At 34.0% G+C, this 20706-nt stretch overlaps 3 protein-coding genes and 2 non-coding genes across 8 annotated transcripts; 1 reads left to right on the plus strand and 4 right to left on the minus strand.

Moving 5' to 3' along the window:
- Positions 1–1807: 1807 nt before the first annotated feature.
- Positions 1808–5650, plus strand: LOC103832684 (transcription factor TCP3). Its single transcript, XM_009108742.3, has one exon. It carries the CDS (start codon positions 4278–4280, stop codon positions 5313–5315), a length of 1038 nt encoding a protein of 345 aa, XP_009106990.1. The 5' UTR covers positions 1808–4277; the 3' UTR covers positions 5316–5650.
- Positions 5651–7649: 1999 nt separating this feature from the next.
- TRNAI-UAU lies at positions 7650–7723 on the minus strand. Its single transcript has one exon. It is a non-coding gene; the product is annotated as a tRNA-Ile (tRNA).
- Positions 7724–12034: 4311 nt separating this feature from the next.
- On the minus strand, positions 12035–12108 carry TRNAI-UAU. The gene has a single exon. It is a non-coding gene; the product is annotated as a tRNA-Ile (tRNA).
- A 684-nt stretch (positions 12109–12792) lies between these two features.
- On the minus strand, positions 12793–15903 carry LOC103832685 (sodium/calcium exchanger NCL). The gene is made up of 6 exons (XM_009108743.3): positions 15389–15903; positions 14861–15046; positions 14602–14783; positions 14364–14509; positions 13606–13885; positions 12793–13528 (listed from the first exon to the last, which is right to left on the minus strand). Exons 1-6 carry the CDS (start codon positions 15780–15782, stop codon positions 12965–12967), a joined length of 1752 nt encoding a protein of 583 aa, XP_009106991.1. The 5' UTR covers positions 15783–15903; the 3' UTR covers positions 12793–12964.
- A 1055-nt stretch (positions 15904–16958) lies between these two features.
- On the minus strand, positions 16959–20616 carry LOC103832686. 4 transcript variants are annotated; one of them, XM_009108748.3, is made up of 11 exons: positions 19423–20616; positions 19205–19338; positions 18857–19130; positions 18663–18753; positions 18459–18583; positions 18296–18377; positions 18103–18220; positions 17852–18015; positions 17644–17758; positions 17381–17566; positions 16959–17311 (listed from the first exon to the last, which is right to left on the minus strand). In XM_009108748.3, the coding sequence occupies exons 2-11, from the start codon at positions 19235–19237 to the stop codon at positions 17165–17167; spliced, it is 1335 nt and encodes a 444-aa protein (XP_009106996.2). In that variant the 5' UTR covers positions 19238–19338; positions 19423–20616; the 3' UTR covers positions 16959–17164. The 4 variants fall into 4 exon arrangements, with proteins under 4 accessions (XP_009106996.2, XP_033132397.1, XP_033132396.1 ...); XM_033276506.1 differs by having other exon boundaries at positions 17852–18009; positions 19205–20616; XM_033276505.1 differs by having other exon boundaries at positions 19205–19834.
- Positions 20617–20706: the final 90 nt, after the last annotated feature.

Consider the following 20706-nt stretch of genomic DNA (forward strand, 5'->3'; position numbering starts at 1 on the left):
CAAAATTTGTAAATATCCGAATAAGATTTAAATATCTAACTCTAAAAATCCAAAATCCAAATAGATAAACTGAATCCGAACGGATATAAGAATATTCATCCCTAAAAACTATATGAAAAATCTCTTAGTACAACGTACAACAAACAATCTAATAGTTTTTAGTACAACGTACAACAAACTACCTAGTTGTTTAATAAATAGAATGCATCAATCCAAATAATTGGGTATATAGTTTATGTGATAACACATGTCACTTCTCTCTTTATTGACTTATTTCTCCAAGTTTTTTTCACAAATAGAGCAGTGTTTATCATTTTGGCTCTGAACATCATGATTGTCAACAAAGTAGTTGTTTAATATTTGATGGTAACATTCTACTAAGTATAGGGCAGCAACTTGATATAATTAAGTGGTACAACCTTTGCTTGACCTCGCTATTTCTTTAATTCCTTGAATCTGAAGTCTATAAAAGTCTGAAACTTTCCAGATTTAGTTCCTCTGCCCAGTGTTCATTGATTGTTTTTAAGAGATTACATGCAATTGAACGCTTTGGGTACATGAGCTTCTTATTTCACAAGTAAAATCTATTGTGGTAGGATCATGACCTGTACTAAGATTTTTGGGTTATAAACAATTTAGTAAATATTTTAATTAAAAGTTGACAGTTTTTCGAGTCTATATCTGTGTTTAAATGGCGCTCGCGTTTTGCGTCATGGCGCGAGGCGCACTCAGGCGATGGCTCTGTCGCCATGTACCACCTAGGCGAGGGTGGGTTCCCTAAGGCGCGCGCCATGGGTGCCTTGTCGAGAAGGCGATCATGGCGAAGGCGAGCGTAAGGCGAGATTAATGTAAACCGTATCTAAACCATGTAAGCCTTAATTAGTAATTAAACCTTAGACTTTAAAAAAACTTAACCGGGGAAACTTAAACGCCGAACCCTAGCTTTATAAAAGAGAAGTTACGTAAAACATAAATATAGATCTCAAGGTTTTTGCTTAAGGTTAGAACTCTCTAGTATAATAAAGCTTACATCTTATTTAAATTTAGTATATCAATCATTGCGTAAGTGTTCTCTAAATTTCTTCTCCGATACAAAACAAGACGTAACTAAAATGTTCTTCAAGTCGAGCGCCATATTACGTCATGGCGCGAGGCGCAAGGCTCGGCACGTCTCGCCTTGGTGCGCCATGCGCCATTTTAAACACAGGTCTATATTTATATAAATTTACCTTTTAAATTTCGGGAATCTTTTTTTTTCTTTTTTTGAACAACAAATTTCGGGAATCTAAGTCAATGTTTCACTTGTCTATTCACATGTGGTAGGATTGACGTTGTTCCATGGAGAAATGACAATTGACACAGTAAGTATTACAAACTCTGTTTTGCGTTTGCCAATTCTTACGTAAGTGTGTTGTTTAGTTTGTAATACTTACTGTGTTTTCTTTAGACGTGGAGAAATGACAATTGATGAAAAAGATAAAAGATAATAAGGGTTTGCTTAAGATTAAAAGAAGATAGTTTAAAACTTTGTAACCATAATCCTTTATATAAGGATGTGTTTCCTTGTTTTTCAATTGTTTTCCAAAAATATGACATAATAAATGTAAAAATCGATACTGGATTTACATCAGAAACGTTTCCACAACCTAGCTACACGTCCCCAAAAACCTTTGTCATCCCAGCTCTATCTGAAACGTTTCGGAAACGTCCCCAAGCCGTCCCCACCACGTCCCCGTCCCGGAAGCGCATCTGGTACGTGAGACGGCAGTGAATTGCCGTCCCCGTGCTTCATAGTCTTACATTCTCTTCTTCCCGTTTTGACAACAGGTGATGCGTCCCAACCCTGCTGATGAGTACACCATTACTGAGCTTAACCAAATGAGTTGGTCCTTTGATAGTACCCCACATCTAACTTTCAGTTGCTGCCTAGCCACTTTGTTGGCACCCTTAATCTGTGAGAATTTTGTATGAGAAGCTAGCTACTCCAGGTGGTTTCTATGATGAGTATCGAAATGGAAAAAAGTTGACAGGGAAACTGGTCACACCTTTTCTGATGTGTATATGTTTCGTTCAACATTCTTCAGTTGTTTTCTTGTTCAGATTCTTGTATCAGATGGTTTGTAGGAAATGGAAGTTGTTGCTATCATTGATGTCTTGAGGTGCGCGAAAGCAAATGTCGTCATTGCTGTGCTGGGACGTGGTAGCATTTACTAAAGTCAAGATGGTGGTAGATGCGCTTCTCGATGAGGCTGAAAAGAATTCATATTATATGATTGTGTTGCATGTGAGTGCTAACTTCTTCAAATGCCGAAAGAATATAAATTTCAAGCAAGTTGAATTAAAACCAACATGAGGAACTTCCTTTTAATTCACAGAGTAGTGCTGAAGCATTTGCAAGTGTAAAGAAATTAGTGAATTTGTTGGGATTTGTTAAAGACGCAAGCGAAATCAAACAAACCATGTTATGGATCAATTTGTGCCTCTCCTGCTCTGACGAGCAACATGGTTTACTTGAGATAGATACAAAGCAAGAGAGATAAATCATATTGTTAGCTAATACTAGAGACTCATGATGCATAGGATCGTCGTACCAACTATTCCCTCGAGTGTCTCTGCCAGATTGTATTGTGGTGATGGTTTAGTTATGTTATCTGTTATTGAAAATGGCGTAATAAATGTCACGATCATAGACTAATAAGATTACGTGATGGGAATTAATTAGCAACTTAAAAGTTTGTCTTGACTAAGGATCCTTTATGACTTAAAAGTGACTCTCAATTTGAACATATTCGGAAAAGATTTTACTAATATAGTTGACAATTCATGTGAGTGCTATTGCTTCTACATAGTTGAAGAGACAAGGGTAAGCCTTTGCAAATATCCATCTAGCATGTCCCTTATCATCACGAAAGATCCAACTCTGTCCTAATTTATCAGACCATTATGCATCAACATTGCATATATGAGAAACAAAATCCCAAACCCTGTCCATTTTGAAAGGAAATGGACGAAATAACTGTGTACAGTTTTCATTTTAGTTCTGTTACAGAAATAATTGAATGAATGTTTTCTCCAAAATAAAAGGTTGACAAACTAAAAACAAGAGAGATAATTGACCGCGAGGGTGACGGGGGAGTGAACGCACTTACTGACAAACTGGTGGACTAGTATAGTAGGTCGAATGGTAGGAGTACATTTTATTTTTGGTCAACTGGTAGGAGTAGGAGTACATATTTGTGCAGTATCATTATTTCATGAATAGGGCGTCCGCTTACGTTATCATACGATCTTTATAGATAAAATGATGTCACAGAATCGAAACATACAAAACAAGTAGAGTATTTATATTGAAAAATCAGGACATGGTCGGTGTCTCTATGGAAAGTGGTTGGAAATAAACTGATAACAAAACAAGAAAAATTATAATAGTCATACCAAAAAATAATAATGATCATAGCCTTATAGGTATGTCTGACGTTTTCTTAGTGCTCTTGTCACTCTTTTTTTAGTGGATCACTGATTTCGAACATAACCAAGAAGCAACGTTTTGGTTTCACGTTCACCCACCCAAACCAAAGATCGGTGTATGACCACATGTGAACTGAGATGGCTTGCTTTTTGTGTCAGCAGATGGCTTGCTCAAAGGTCTGCTTTTTGTAAAACCCTTCATACCCCACTAACACTAAAACCTCTTCGGGACATGTCTCACTCATGGTAAAATTATCTACCTTGTGGTTGTAAACCACTCCCTCAGTTTTTCAAAAATAAATTGTTATACAAATAGTTATTTTTAAATATAGATTTTAAAATTTTTCGGTAAAGATTTATCAGGTGATAATAAATTGTAAACTTTAAAAATAATTGAATTTACTAAATTATTTTAAATAATTAATCACAAAAGTATTTATAATCAATTTTTTGTTTTATTAATATGTGTTAAAAGGTTAAAAACTCTTATTATTATGATTTATTTATGTTTTTGAAAAAAATACAAGTATGATGTAATATTTTCAACAATGACAAATATGTATAAAACTTCATAATTCATCGGAAACATACAAGTATACAATTCCAATCACAGTCTAAAGACGAAAATGCATAAAATATACAAGTATACATACAGACACAGTTCATAAAAAATGATTATAACGTAATTTTGAAAAACGAAATAAAAGCAGAAATGCGGCGACAGCTATGAGATGACATATCTTTCCATGACCAAACACTCTCTTCTTCCTCATCATCCCAACACCTCAGTTTCCTAAATATGCTCAACAATGGCTGATGAAGAATCTAACCACCACCATTCAATACATTCTCCCTCGTCGCCGCATCCTCTCGGAATGAGACACCAATCAGTGTTTTCAACCGCGGCAGAACACGGTGGCTGCGGCGAGATCGTGGAGGTTGAAGGAGGTCACATTGTCCGATCAACAGGAAAAAAAGACAGACACAGCAAAGTCTGTACGGCCAAAGGACCACGTGACCGGCGCGTGAGGCTCTCAGCTCCAACGGCTATTCAGTTCTACGATGTTCAAGATAGACTCGGTTTAGATCGACCAAGCAAAGCTGTTGACTGGCTCATCATGAAAGCTAAATCCGCCATTGATAACCTCGCCGAGCTTCCTCCGTGGAACCCCGCCGACACAATCCGACAAGCTGCTGCAAACAAACCCAAAAGACCCAAAACCGTAATTCCTCCGCCGGAGACGGGAATCCACGGTGGTTCCGGAAAAGAAACAGAGCATCATCATCATCAGTCGAGTTTTCTCCCGGCGTCTCTTTCAACGCCGGATTATCATCCGCCACCGTCGTCACGAGCCAATGCACAAAGCCAAGATCTTCGTCTCTCGCTTCACTCCTTCCAAAATGGTCCTGCTTTCGCCGATGAAACAGAGCATGCTCTGTTCTCCGGCCAGAGCAATCCGTTAGTGTTTGATTCATCGACGGCGAGCTGCGACCAGTCGCCGGAATTTGGGAAAATGCAGAGACTTGTGACGTGGAACAACGGCGGAGCAGCTGACTCCGCCGCATTTGGTGGAGGAGGGTTTGTATTTGCTTCTCCGGCGACAACGACGTCGTTTCAGCCACAAAGTCAGGTTTTTTCTCAGAGGGGTCCCCTTCAGTCCATTAACACACCAATGCCTCCTCGTGCTTGGTTTGATCCTTACCATGATCATCATCATAATCATCATCACCATCCTTACCATATTTCTCCGGCAATTCACCAATCAGCAATACCAGCACGGTATCTGAGTGAGGAAGATGGTCACGGCGACAAGCCCTCGTCTGCTTCATCTGATTCTCGACATTGAACGAGATCCCAAACATAAGATTGCGCAACAAAAATGGTTTCCATTCATCAAACTGTTAACGTTTCAGGGAGCTTTGTGTAATAAGGAATGTGTGTCTTGTTGTTGTGTTTTTGTGATATCGAATGCTTATGTGTGTTATCAACAGTTTCAGGTTCTTGTTTCTTTCATGTAACCGAGCCTATAATGATTTGAATCCAATTTGGATCAATTAAACCATTTTCTGTAAACTCTATTGTGTTCTTCTAGTCACGCATAGCTCACATCTTGTGTTGTTGTATCCTGTTTTTGTAGCGTATACGTTCTTGTATTAAATAAATTTGCAAATTCTTATACTCTTTTGATTGCGTTGGAAACCTCCTTTTAACCCCACTTGAAGTTAAAATCCCAAGCTTTTGTCCTTTATTCCATGTGGGTTTTAATGCTTTACTCAAGAATTATTTCTCTTTTTCTTCTGCCAAACCCAATGAGATCAATCTGCATCGAAATGTTAAAACATTTGTTATTTACGTTTTAGGTTCATTCCCACTGCTAATACTTTGAGTGGCAAAGGGAATTTGGAACAATAATTGCTCTTGTGTTTTCTTAATCACTTCTTTTGGCCCCATTGATGAAGAAGAGTCATTTTCCATGGACAGAGTTTTGCATGTGTTTGCTTTTGTGGAATTCGGGATTTAGAATCATGTGTCTGTACAAAGATAAAGGGGAAAAAACATTTAATGAAAAAAGAGCAAAAGAGATATTGAGTGACTAGTGTCAATAATGTCTACCTTCTTTTAACACATACTACACTTTTAAGAAGGGTGAAGGAGATCCACCAAATTGAGTGTGACATATAGTCTTTAATGAGTAAAGAAGAATGGGACATGAGAGTAGTACATGAAGACACCCCATGTTGGTCTAAATGAAGGAAACTTGAAAAGGAAGAGCAAGTCTCTATTCTTTTCAGATCAATTAGCATAAGAAAGTTAAACTAATAGAGTTAGGGCATCTCCAATCTCACTCTATTTTTTAATTTAAAATAGAGTTTAGAGTAAAAATGCTCTAGTGGTATTCTATTTTTCACTCTATAATAGAGTGAAAAATAAGTTTACTCCAAATATAGAGTAATTTGTTTTTTGTTTGTTCATCACTCTATTTTCTAATCTAAAATAGAGTACCATTGGAGCAAACTCAAACTCTATTATAGAATTACTCTATTTTAGAGTAAAAAATAGAGTAAACCATTGGAGACGGTCTTAATGCTAGTTTCGTTGAAAATGTGTTTGATTTTTTTTCTTTGGCCTTCTCATTCAAATGCATATGTGCTATTTATATATATGTAGCTCAGTCATGGGGTTATCTGGAAGATAAATAATAAAAGATAAAGAGAACTCAAAGAAAAACCTCTTTTATTTTAGGTTTTACTTTGTAGAGATAGAAGGAATCAAATAGAAGGAATGAACGTGTAAAAAAGACATGAACTCATCAATTATAAAGATATCAAAGTGTAAGAAAATGATGGAACCAAAATGGTAAAAAGGTTGTCAGCTTTAAAGAATGAATGGTCCCCTCTTTCTCTTGTAAGATCTCAAGGTTACTGGTTATGATTTTTTTTTTTCATTCCATTCCATACCCCAATGATCAGTTTTTAGATTGAGAATACATAGATCCAGAGGGAAATAAATGCAAAAATGGCTCAGAACTTGATTATGGGCTAGGTAGTGGTTTAAACCCAATCTTGTCAATGTGACATCTTTCTTATACTGATCATTGACGTTACAACTTTTGCTGTGACTAAATTAAACCCAATCCATAATTAGAAGAAGAACAAAATCTGATCTATTTGATGAGATGAAGAAAAAGAATTGAGGACCCAGACCCAAGATAGATAATAGTGAGAAGATATGAAAATATGGACCCCATTCGGTCACATTAGCTTGTTTTGAAACCAGATCGGAAGCTAAACCGGATAAATGTTTAATATAGTTCGACTCGATTCAATAACTTGATTCAATATATTTTAATATATGAATTTAAAAGTACTTAAAATATAAATAAAATATAAATATATAATATTATTAATATAAACTAAATTTTGTGTTTTTCTATAGTTCAAAAAGTTTTTTTATTCAATTCAATAGTTTTAAGAATCAATCATGTTATGAACCCCGTTAATAGTCAAATTAATTGATAGATCCAACCCAGTTATGAGACCGGTTCATAGTCGAACCTGGTCCAACCATCAGGTTGGTTCAGTTTTGAAAATTGACTTATTCTTTGATTTTTTCAACTAACCAAGTTTGGTCTAAAAACTAAACATTTTAAATTTTCAAAAGGTAAATATGACTACAAATATGGTCCCGGCGGGGCTCGAACCCGCGACCTTCGGCTCATAAGACCAACGCTCTAACCAACTGAGCTACGGGACCTTGTCAATTATATTTTAATATATAAATTAAAAAGTACTTAAAATATACATAAAAAGATAAATATAGAATATTATAAATATGAACTAAATTTTGTGTGTGTTTTAATAGTTCGAAAAGTTTTTGTTCAGTTCAATCTATACTATACTAAAAGGGGCATATACTCAATGGTGAGGCTGCCACGTCTTCAAAAAAAATCGGCCAATGAAGTGCTGCCACGTTTCATACTCTTCACGAAAAAAGTTAATTTAAGTTGTGTTTTTAATGGACTTCTGTGGGCTTGCATATATTAAGTTGCTCTGAAACTTAATGAATATTGTTCTGTGCGTCTTCTTTCTTTTTCCAAATGTTAGGATTCGTCATGTGTTTCAACTCAGCTTTAGTCTAGCATCTAGATTGATACATAATGGATTAGCAAAACATAATAAATTCCTTTGAGCCTTATTAATATTAAACAAATTTTTTAAAATATGAATTGTGCATTAAAATTATCACGCAAAGCATGAAATATAACACTTACTATGATACATTCTATTTGTTATCAACCAATGAGAAAACAGTTTTTATTTATTTGTATTATGACTATTATTTGTTATTATATTTGGATTTAAATTTTTTATATTTAAATATAAAGTCTAAGGTTAAAATTTTGTTATTTATAAATTTAAATTATAAAAGTATTTTCATGGAGAATAAAGTTTATGGTTAAGTTTATAGTTTAAATATTAAGAGTTTGTTTAATATTCAGGGTTTAAAGTTTAAAATTTGTGTTAAGAATTGTATATAATAAATATAACTTATTTTAAAATTTGGGTTTTGGTGTTTGTAGTATAGGGTTTAAGGTATACTCTTAAGATTTGAGTTTAATTATTAAATTTTCTTAGAATTTAGAGTTTTAAATTACGTTTGGAGTTTAGATTTTCAAAATTCTTTCAGAAATCCGGTGGAAAAAATAAATTTTATTTTAACGATTTATAATAATTATACAAATATCTAATTTTTTTAAATGAACAGTTAAAAGTGTTGTAATAAAAGGAGGATATAATCTTTAGATAGAGTGTCCACGTAGGCGAACATAATCGGCCAATGAGAAACTATTTTTTTGCCATATCACTTCCTCTATTTGTTTTTATAAAATAATCCTTTAACTTTTTACTTAAACAACTAGAACCGAAAATATTTTTTTAGTGAAATATATTATCTATATAAATAAAATTATATTTTTATTTACATAATAGTTTGTAAAGAAATATTTAGTGTAAATAATATTATAATTTTATAAAATACTAAAATAAATTGGGTTGGTTTTTAAATTTCACAAATAAAAAGTATTATTTGTAAACTTAGAAAAAAATATATCAAGAATATTCTGTTTCACGAGAGAAAATAGAAAATACATCGGAGACAAATCCATCTCTATTATGAAATTTCTCTATTTTAGAGAAAAAAATAGAGGAATACATTGGAGATGATCTAAGGCATGACCGACGTAAATGATCGACGTTGAGATTTCAGCTTTTCTGATTCTTACTATTCTAATGTTTTAATATAATTTGAATATTCCATCTGCTCTAAAATATAATGGTTTAAAAGTATTTTTTGTTTCACAATATAAATTGTTTTTATATTTCAATGTAACTTTATATTTATTGGATATTGTGTGGCCAACTAAATTATGTAAATTACTGTGTAATTGATTAAATTTATATATTAAATGACAGTTTTCTAAAGTAATAACTTTTAAATATTACAGAGTTTAATTAAAAGTGGAGGATATAAGCCTCAGATAGAGTGTCTATGTAGGCGAAAATAATCGGCCAATGAGAAACTCTATTTTTGCCATGTCACCTTCTCTATTTATTTTTACAAAATGATCCTTTAATTTTTTACTTAAACAATTATAACAAAAATATTTTTTTAGTGAAATATATTATTTATATAAATATATCTTTTTTACATAATAGTTTGTAAAGAAATATTTAGTGTAAATAATATCATAATTTTATAAAATACTAAAATAAATTAGGTTGGTTTTCAACTTTCACAAATAAAAAATATTATCGGTAAACTTAGAAAAAAATATATCAAGAATATTCCTTTTTAGAAGAGAAAATAGAAAATACACCAGAGACAAATCCATCTCTATTATGAAATTCCTCTATTTTAGAGAAAAAAATAAAAGAATACATTGGAGATGGTCTAAGGCATGGCCGACGTAAATGATCGACGTTGAAATTTCAGCTTTTCTGATTCTAACTATTCTAATGTTTCAATATAATTTGAATATTCCATTGTTTTGTAATATAATGGTTTAAAAGTATTTTTTTTCACTATATAAATTATTTTTATATTTCAATGTAACTTTATATTTATTGAATATTGTGTGGTCAATTAAATTATGTTAATTACTGTGTAATTGATTAAATTTATATATTAAATAAAAAATTTCTAAAGTAATAACTTTTAAATATTATAGATTTTAATTAAAACTTATTACATTTTGAAACATATAGAGTAATCTATATACTAACTCTATATAGATATGACGACAAAATTGTAAATTGGTCTCACCTTGAATTTCTCTCATTATGTGCATTCCTAATTGGAAGGAGATAATCAACATCTAAAATTATGTTACTCTCGGTATATTAAAAATGGTCGAACCATAAACCAATTAAGGATGATGTAAGAAAGACATAAAGATGTATTTTCAGTTATCACAAATAAAAAAATAATTGACAATAATTTAATTATGTCCAGCATAGGACAACACAGAAGAGTTTTCATACCTTCTAATATTATAATATCTCACTATATTAGTGGCTAAATCAGTTTTCTCTAACACAAATACTCACTACATTCTTGGAGTTTAAGCTTTTCTATCTGATGATATTAGTAGTTTGATCCAAAAAAAAAAAACGGTCGAACTGTACATTGTAATTGGAGAAACAAAACAAACAAAAATCACCCGAAGACTTTTAAGGTATATGAAACAAAAATTAGAAATAACAATTCTTTCCAATTAAAGAATAAGGCAATAAATTTGTAAAAATACAAAATAAAACAAAAAATATAAACATAAATAAAGATTTAGTAAAATAAAATCATAATATAATTTCCATAATTGATAGTGCTCAGTTACACTAAAAAGTCTAAATTTACAATATACACAATTTTATTTACATCTTTAAACCTATTTTCTAATTAAAATGATTCTAAAAAAGTGTCAGCATGAAGAGTTATAAAATATACGATAAAATATAATGCATAACCATTAAAAATACATTATCACTGATCACTAAAAAATCATGTTAGTAGTAATAAAAATGAAATGACAACACATTTATTAAAATCATAGTACGGCATGCAACAACGTGTTATTAAATATATAAACTACAAATTAAATATGCTTAACGCAAACACACATAAAAATGAGACATCATATTTGAATATATTTAAATTAATAATTTTAAATATATTATATTCTTGATAATTTTAAATTTACTTAAAAAGAAACTAAATTATTAAAAAAATAATATACAAATAAAACAAAAGCAATATTTTGTAACGTCGAAATAATAAATGAATAAAAATATATTATGTTAATAAAATAGATTTTACCATTAGATATATTAAAATTCAAAATTTTTTTATTACAATTAATATTTTACCATTAGATATATTAAAATAATATTCTAGATCGATATTCAATTGTCAGTTTTCAACTATTACACGTAAAAAATATATTATTAAGAACGCTTTTTTTTAAAAAGGGGATTTTATATTTTAAGTAGGTTATTGGAATACTTTTCTTTTCGTAAATTTATTCGAGATGAGATTCTGATCTTTTAAACTAAGATAATTTATGTTCTATACATAATTATTTGTTTTTTGCATAACTCTAAAATCTCGGACTTGATTCTTTATATTTTATTAATTAATTGTGTTACATATAATAGAAATACTTACTTCAAACTAAAAAAAATCAAATTTAAAAATTAGTTATATATAATTTAATATGCAAAACTTCACATACAAATAAAAATGATAAATGTAACAAATTTAAATATATTATCCGCGCGTAGCGCGGAGAAAGGATCTAGTAGTTTTAAGAACTAATCATGTTATGAACCCCGTTCATAGTCAGATTAGTTGTTAGATTCAATTCGGTTATGAAATCGGTTCATAGTCGAACATGGTCCAACCATCAGGTTGGTTCGGTTTTGAAAATTGTTTTTTTTTTATTGTTCAACTAACCAAGTTTGGGTCTAAAAACTACATGTTTTAAATTTTCAAAGGCAAATATGACAAATATGGTCCCGGCGGGGCTCGAACCCGCGACCTTCGGCTCATAAGACCAACGCTCTAACCAACTGAGCTACGGGACCTTGTCAATTATATTTTAATATATGAATTTAAAAGTACTTAAAATATAAATAAAAAATAAATATAGAATATTATAAATATAAACTAAATTTTGTGTTTTTTATAGTTCGAAAAGTTTTTGTTCAGTTCAATAGTTTTAAGAACCAATCATGTTATGAAACCCGTTCATAGTCAAATGATTTGTTAGATTCAATCCGGTTATAAGACCGGTTCATAGTCGAACCTAGTCCAACCATCAGGTTGGTTCTGTTTTGAAAATTGTTTTTTTCTTTGATTTGTTCAACTAACCAAGTTTGGGTCTAAAAACTAAACGTTTTAAATTTTCAAAGGCATATATGACCATATATATGGTCCCGGCGGGGCTCGAACCCGTGACATTCAGCTCATAAGACCAAGCGAGCTACGGGACCTCGTCAATTATATCATGTGTTAACACAAAATGAAAGCAAATTATCCATAGTAGTTGTAGAATATCTAAGCTTACGTTAACATCAGTAGCAATAGCCACTTATCAGTTGCTTCATCTCATCTCATATTAGGCCTCTGAATGAGAATACAACTGATCTCTACCATTTTTTCAACAGTAGAATGGTAACATCCTGTTGTCAAAAAAAAAAAAAAAAGAATGGTAACATCCATCAGCATAAGAACGTTAAAAATGAGTAGGAGAGGAATATGCACCGAAGAAACAAGAAATATAATGTATCAGTTTTATTAATAGTGTTTCAAACAACATCACTGACAAATCTCAGGAGCTGAACTTTACGCTTATACACTCTCAAACCCATAACATAAAGAAATAAAGAAGAACAAAACACGCCATAGAACAAACTCACTCATGTCACCAAATCTTTTGAACTAAGACCAGCCAAACCAGTAATCGAGAATATAGACCAGACCCAAAGAGAATGGGTAAAGCAAGTATGCTATGAAACATGTCCATAGAGGATACGTTGTGCGGAAGCTAGCAAAACCTCCCATCACCAGACAAACTATGAGGATCACCAACACTTCTGATGAGAAGTTCCACGTTAATCCTCTAAGGTAAACGATCGCTAAGAACACAGAGAGACAGAGAATGTTGTTCATTGTCACTCCACCACATAGCTCGGAGAAAGTTAAGGAGGCGGTTCTGATCTTTTTGCGAGAGGCAAAGATGATGGCAGAGACAGCTTCACTTGAGTTGGTGGCTAAAGGCAAAGCAATGAAGGAAATGAAGAAAGATGGGATCCCTGTGGCTGCGGAGAAGTTGTTAACTGTGTCGACCAAAGGATCAGCAAACGCAGCAGCAATGGCTGCTCCTAAAAGTAGCAACAAAGCTGCTTTAATGGTGATCCATTTTGGATCTGCAACCTCCCCTGATTCCTCATCATTCTCGCCATTTTCATTGTCTCCCAACAGAGCATGCTCTCTCTTTGTTTGCTGCACAAAACACACTAAAAGTTAGTTCCATAGAGGTTTTTAAAATAGGGTATCAACAGTGTCTCTCTCTTTCTTACCACATGGAAATGATCAAGGAACTTCATGGTTCGAGGACCGGCATCAGGACCAGAAGGACCAGCAGCTCCCATTGCCTGAATAAGCCAACGCTTAATCCCACGGACAAACTCTTCTTGATCAACTTGTTCATCAAGAGTCTTGTCAAAATCTTGAAGAACTTTTCCCACAGCATCATCCTTGTCAAAATCTATATCCTCAAAGCTGATTCCAATGATAAGCGCCTTAAGCTCAGCTGCTGATAAGTGTCCGTCCTTGTTTGCATCAATTGTCTCAAACAACCTATTAAACAGATAAAAATTTAAGCCCATGGTGTAACCAAGTGAAGTAATAAAGAGATAAACGATACTCAAGGATTATGGCTCTGGTCTAGCGGAATGCACCAAAATGATGGGTTGAGCCAAAGCTAGTTAGGAAATATTTAAATTGAGTAATTTTGCTCGAGTCGATCGGAACTATATTCCCATTCCCGGGTCGAGTTAATAAATCTTTAAAATACTATAAATGTCTAAATTAACTTAACATATATATATAAATATTAAGATATTTAACTAATTTTGGATAATTTCGGATTCTATCGGTTCCTAGTTCGGATTTCGGTTTGGTTTGTATTGTACCAAAGCCCCAAAGTACCTAACTCTTAAGTCCCATTAGGATAATTTTTATAAGGGTTCGGATCGGATTTCGGTTTAGAGTAAAAACGCCCAGGTCTATTGTAAAATTCTAAAAGAACTTTTTATACTCTCTCCATTTGACTTACCTTCGAATGACATGTTCATCAGGCTGACCTTCATCATTAAGAAGCCTTCCCAAAGCATGTTGTTTCAAGTGCCTTAAGATTCCTGATATAACATGCTTGTGCTTTGCAAAAGCAAGCCGTCTCCTTTGGATCCATGGTTGGAAGACCTATTAGATAATCATCATACAATGGAAAAATAAATCTCATAAACAAGATGGAGAAAAGCAGAAAACAAAGAGACAGTCTACTGGCTATGTACCTGATATACACAGTATGAGATCAACATAAGAACCGAGAGGATAAGAGCAACCAACACAGCCAAATGTCTTCCAGAAGTTGAGTCCAACATCTGTGGAAGCTGGACAATGATGAACGGTATAACCGATATAGCCATGATTCTTGCAGCATAGCTGGTCCAAACATCAACAGTTACACCAGAATCTAAAAAAATAGATGTAAACACACACACAGTAAGTATATGTCACAGACAAAAATGAATAAGTCTAATCTCCCGTTACCTTTGAGATGGAAGCCTTTGGTGTCTTGGTTATTTACAGCAATGGAATCACGAAGGTCACACTTGCCAACAACAGTGCAAGTTCCCCAGATGACAGTGAGAAGCATAACGGTGGAGCCAGCGAGCAAACCCATTCCCACAGAGACTTGGGTTTGTGCAGTTGCCGCGTCTCCAGAGAGACCAGACACTGAAACAAAACACCAACACATACTTAAGATTCAAGACCAATCAAGAAAATAAAAAAAAAAGAGCAAAGATCAACACTTCACCCAAAAAAAAGTTTTCTTGACACAAAAAAATAAAAGATTCTCTTTTTGTGACAAGCTCATCAGTTACCATCAAAGTATCATAGTCACTCGCTATTTGATCCACATAACCTAACAAAGATTCACTTTTTTTTTTTTTTTTCAAAATTCAGACAAGAATCTGTCTTTCTCCGACATAATTAGTAAAGCAAAGGACCTGTCGGAATCTAATCTCGAAAGTTTTAAACTTTCAGGACAAAAAAAGAGGAACATTTTCGCTATACCCATGATCAGCATAGCGTCAGGAAGAGCTCCGAGCATCGGTAAAAACAAGCCACCGACGATTCCAGGACCCAAGATCTCGAGCAAAAGCTCACTTCCGGCGGAGAGATACGTCGCCGCCGTGAACATGAGAAACCCATAAACCAAGATCAAGAACACGTTTCCAAGCGCTGTTTTAGTACACGGCATGAACCCATATGTCTGTTCACAAGCTTCCTCTTTCTCTTCGGCAGAGACCACAGTTTTGATGATCGATCTGGAGTTGATGAGAGGTTCGCCGTTGACTCCATCGGAGATGAGATCAGTGGAAGATGGATGTAGGGAGACGAGTCGAGCGTAAGCGGAGGAAGTGAAGAAGAGGAGGAAGAGGAGAGAGATCAGAGATCTGAATCTCATGATTGGTTCTGTTCTGATTTGAGTAAAAAGTCAAAGAGGAGGACGTTAAAAGAGTGTGCGTGGATGAGTATTGTTTATATACACATGTATGTATGTATGATTGGAGCTTTTATTGACTGAAGTAGATATACATCGTGTGGGGCAGATGATTTGTTTTCAAGGAGGAAGATGAAACAGAGAAGAGTTTTTTTACCATTTTAACTATTACGTTCCGTTTTATCTCCCGTGCACGGGCGGACATCATTTTATACAATACTAGGGCCGGGCCCGCCCTTCGGGCGGGAAGTTTGAATAAAACAATTTCATATGATTTATATTTATTTATGAATAATTTATAATTATGATATAGATGATATCATATACAAACAACACAAATGAGAACTTTTAAGTTATAATATACTGGTTATGAGTTCAATTTTAGTATCATATATTACTATGAGAGTAATCTTCGCTATTATTTCAAAAGTTTAGTTTTAGCTATCCTCCATTAGACTAACTTATAAATTGATTTAGGTGAGTACGACCCAAACCCCCAAAGCATCCTTTTATTATTCGAGGCCTTTTGTTTTTTTTTCATGATGCATATATACACATGTGAATTTTGTACGGAAGAATAATGTATAAATTGGAGAAATCTTATTATTTGTTATTAAGCTTGATGCAAAAGTTTAATTTAAATAATGTTTCAATAAATTTGGCGGGTTTGTTTACGGTTTCTTTGTGCGTATGTAGTCAATAAATTAAAATAATAACAATCTTCGCATGCGCTGTCCATATCATGCTGGTGACATTCTGCTTCGGGCTCCATCCTGGCTGTATTTGCTAAATACCTTGTCTTCAAAATAACTTTGATCGATTTAAGTGAAGTTTTAATAATAAGTATATTAGCTTGTGGACGACAGACGTACACTCATGCACGTAACCAAAGTTTTGTAATACATAATATGATTATGGACGTCAGTTTATGCACACAATTTAAAGAACATTAAATATTTTCACACTCATATACATAATTATATTAGACCGTGGACTGTATACATACACTCATACTAACGTACCCAAAGTTTTTGTAGTCCATAATATGATTATGGACGTCCACTTACGTACACAATTAAAATAAACACTAACTCTTTTAATAAAATAATCACTAACATTTATTAACTCATCGGAATCAAATAAAGCATCAACTTGTTCCTTTTTTAAACTTATGTCAACTCAATATAAAAAGCATTCATAACAACCATAAAGTAGAGAGTTTGAAAAAAAAAACAACTGGAATGTAGAAAATCCATAACATAGATAGAAAAAAGATGACAATAAAGTAGAATGCAGAAACATTATTAAGCTGCAGAATATCGAGAGATGATTATCGAAGATCCATCTTAAGCAATACGCGCCCTCTTACGCACATTACCGACTGGCTCCTTTCCAGCTCTCTTTGATGTCTCACAATTGCCCTTGCCGGAACCAGACTCCACACGGTTGTTAGGCCCGTCTGGCGCATCATCATCATCATTGTCATCACCTTCCTGTTACATTCAAATTGTTATACGCTGCATATGCTAATGGCGAAATATCATAATAAGTATTGCACTTACATCATCGACAAATTCTGGAGCTGGTGCACGCTCAACCTCATTGATGATACGCGACACGGTGAACGTCTGGTGGTTGACGGTGAAGTTGTAGGGCGTGACACGGACTTGGAAAGTGTAGGTCTTGCGTTCCATTCCTGCAACGAACGGAGGCATCACGGAATCCTCAGGGTTCACTCCTTCTTCAGCCTTGTCATTAAATGGAAGCATCGAGAGTATCAACAACATTATATAATAACCACATAAGTAATCAAACTATATATTACCAGTAACTGGACCGCCTCACTTGCCCGGAGATTATGCAACTTCGTCATAACACCATCAAAGCAAACAAATGTCCCTTCAGCAGTATCATCAGTTACAACCATCTCAACGCGATAACTAAAAGAGAACAAATAAACCGAAATGGAATCAGTGTGACGCAAGGGATAAAGAAGGCGACCAACTATCATATTATAACAAATCGATACATACCGTAAAGATCCGACCGCATGAGGGTTATTACAGCGTGCACATTCGAAAGAAGTGACAGTGCGTTGCAATTTCTTGCTGCACTTAGAACACGCAACATAGCACCACCCTTTGTCCGATTCAACCCGAGAAACTCTCGCAGTGCATAAGAAATCTATTTCCTGCTGCTTAAACATCAACATTGCGTGCAGTCAAAAAACAATCTTTATATATAAACACACGAATGAGCTAATTGCATATACATAACTCATTACCTGTGGCGAATCCGTAGTGATAAAATGGTTAAGCTCTGCAATTGTCACAGTCTCAACCTTCGCATAAGACTTCAAGAGAGGTGCGGCAGACGGAAGACCAGTGTCTCTAGCCACCAATCTGAACAAAAGTTCACGAAATTAACATCACAAACTCTCAACGTCTGATTACATACTCAGAACAGACCAAACTTACCGGTAAAATAAAGACTCTCCTGCATGTGTCTCCTTATCATAATAAACATGTGTTCCTGACGTTGCGTTGAGGAATAAACGACCTACACAAAATAGTAAAAATTTCTGAAAAAGGAATTACACATATTAATTTATGCCACATCTTTAAATAAGCAACGAAGTACCTCCAACCATCTTCGGGTTTATGCTTGTGGCAACAATCACTTTAGGATCATCACGCATGCCTCCAAGCTTCTGGTGGAATAAAACGGCTTGAGCGTCAAACAGACTAAGAGTGACAGACACATCACTGCACATATATAACAAACGTTAGTGCAGCTAAAATGATTAAGCAAATATGAAAGTTGTTAAAGAAACAAATAAATTACTTTTCTAATTTGACGGTGACCATGACACGGTTCTTATCCTCCGGAGGGTCAGACACGGTGCTCTTCACCGCCACGATTTCACCAATAATATCTACAGGTTCAATATTGAGATCAGAGAGCTCAGTGACTTAATACATAAAGCACAAAACCCATACAGATAAATATACATATGTACGATACGATCACATCTGTACCTGGAAGCTGAGTGTTTGTATTGGCTAAACCAACCAACTCGGTCTGGTTACGGAACCGGAATCCCTCTGCCGGTATTGGCGAGACCGGATCAGATAACACGTCAAACTCGGTGGAATCGTTAAACCGGATCATCAAAGAAGAGTCCACAAGCTTGAAGTTCTGAGCACAGCGAGCCACGTCAAAGCCAGAAACAGAGTACATCGTCCCGGCGGCGAGCCTATCTCGGAACCTTGGAAGCCGATTCGCGTTGATAGTAGCTTGGATCAAAGTCGACTGAAACAGATAAAATTTAGAAGTCAGAAAATAACGTAAACAGATCTAAGGAGACCAGGAAGAATCAAACTTACATTCACGTCCATAAGTAGCATATCGACCCACATCAGCTCGCCACCGCGTTTGACGTTCCTCGCCTCCCAGAACCGTAGAAGCCGGGCCTCGACGACGGAGGAGCATTTGCCGGACTTCAGGTCAGAGAAGAAGACTCTCGAAATAGACATAGCAACAGGAATCAGAAAGTCTCAAGAGAAAGAAAGAGATGATGCGCTGGAGATCTATAGATACTTACATATTTATACAGATCTGCTCGGGTTCAAATGGCGCATCGAAGAGTCTGAGGGAGGGATTGAATGAGCGAGGGATTGAATGCAATTGGAATAAAGACGACGACATAACTCCGGCCGTTTCATCGAAGAGGAAGGAATCGAAGACGTCACGCGTCGCCGGCGCAGAAAAGGGTTACGCGAGAGTAATGTGTCTTAGGGTTGGAGACGTCGTGACATCGTTCGGGCTGTGAGTGTAAAGGCCCATCACAGAAAGATCGAGCGAGGCCCAGAAGATAACATGTTCAGTTTAATGAAACGCAGCACCTCGTCGTCAGTGACACGTGTCGACGCGAGAGGAAGTGAACGTGGATGGCCTAAGAAGAGATTAAACTGTCTTTTATATATAAAGATACTAAGTCCGGACTACGCCCGAAATTTTTTTTATAATTTTTGTTATATGTTTTGTATTTATATTTTATATATTTATATATATGTTATAAAATATATGCCGTTAGACAATTTTAGAATTATTTTCAGTATTTTGTCTAACGAAATTTATAATAATAAAAACTTGTTTTTTAGATGTTTCAAAAAAAAAAGAACTTACTATTTTTATTATTAAAAGTTATGTATAACATAATGAGCAAAACTAATAAATTAAATTTTAGATATGGTCTGAATATTTTTTTATCTTTCTTATTTATATTTAATGTAAAATAATTGTCCAGAATATACTAATTAAATTTTACTTTGGCTTTAGAACTAATAATTTCGTAATTTTAAAGGGTCTTAGAACATTTATTTTTTGAAGTTTTTTCTTCGACCTGTCCTACATATATTTTGATTTATTTGCATAATATTGTTACTTTCTTGAACAAAATTGTTATTTAACAAATTATGTATTTTATAAATTAAAAAACAGAAGTCACAATCTTGATTCATGTGTGATTTTTTTTTTAAAATGGATCTAATTGACATATTCTTAGAAAGTCATCTTACATTTAATCTCTAATCTTATCATTTAAATTTTGGGTCTACCAGAAATTTTTATTGGGCTATAAATAATTGGATTTAAACAACATATAATCCATTGAATTTATAGATAGTATAATATAAATAGATATAATTTAATGTTGTAATACTATACCTCGACATGTTAATAATTTAAATATTTGTCGATGTTAACTTTTAAAATTATAAAGATTTTTTTTTAAATAACAAAATCATATTATCTAACAATGATTAATCTTTACTACCTTAAACCAGTGAAAACAAATTTTTAACTATATATTTTATTTTTAAAATTA

The sequence above is a fragment of the Brassica rapa genome, chromosome A08 (genome assembly GCF_000309985.2).
Source record: "Brassica rapa cultivar Chiifu-401-42 chromosome A08, CAAS_Brap_v3.01, whole genome shotgun sequence".
Classification (NCBI taxonomy): domain Eukaryota; kingdom Viridiplantae; phylum Streptophyta; class Magnoliopsida; order Brassicales; family Brassicaceae; genus Brassica; species Brassica rapa.

Excerpts from the sequence above, each read along its gene's own strand:
- LOC103832684 (XM_009108742.3), top strand. The coding sequence starts at position 4,278 with ATGGCTGATGAAGAATCTAACCACCACCATTCAATACATTCTCCCTCG.
- LOC103832685 (XM_009108743.3), bottom strand. The coding sequence starts at position 15,782 with ATGAGATTCAGATCTCTGATCTCTCTCCTCTTCCTCCTCTTCTTCACT. Across the intron at positions 14,510-14,601 it reads TCTCATACTGTGTATATCAG|GTCTTCCAACCATGGATCCA; the intron begins GTACATAGCCAG and ends ATTATCTAATAG. Across the intron at positions 13,529-13,605 it reads TCCTTGATCATTTCCATGTG|CAAACAAAGAGAGAGCATGC; the intron begins GTAAGAAAGAGA and ends TGTTTTGTGCAG.
- LOC103832686 (XM_033276505.1), bottom strand. The coding sequence starts at position 19,354 with ATGTCTATTTCGAGAGTCTTCTTCTCTGACCTGAAGTCCGGCAAATGC. Across the intron at positions 18,378-18,458 it reads AAACCCGAAGATGGTTGGAG|GTCGTTTATTCCTCAACGCA; the intron begins GTACTTCGTTGC and ends TATTTTGTGTAG. Across the intron at positions 17,312-17,380 it reads CTCCAGAATTTGTCGATGAT|GAAGGTGATGACAATGATGA; the intron begins GTAAGTGCAATA and ends TGAATGTAACAG.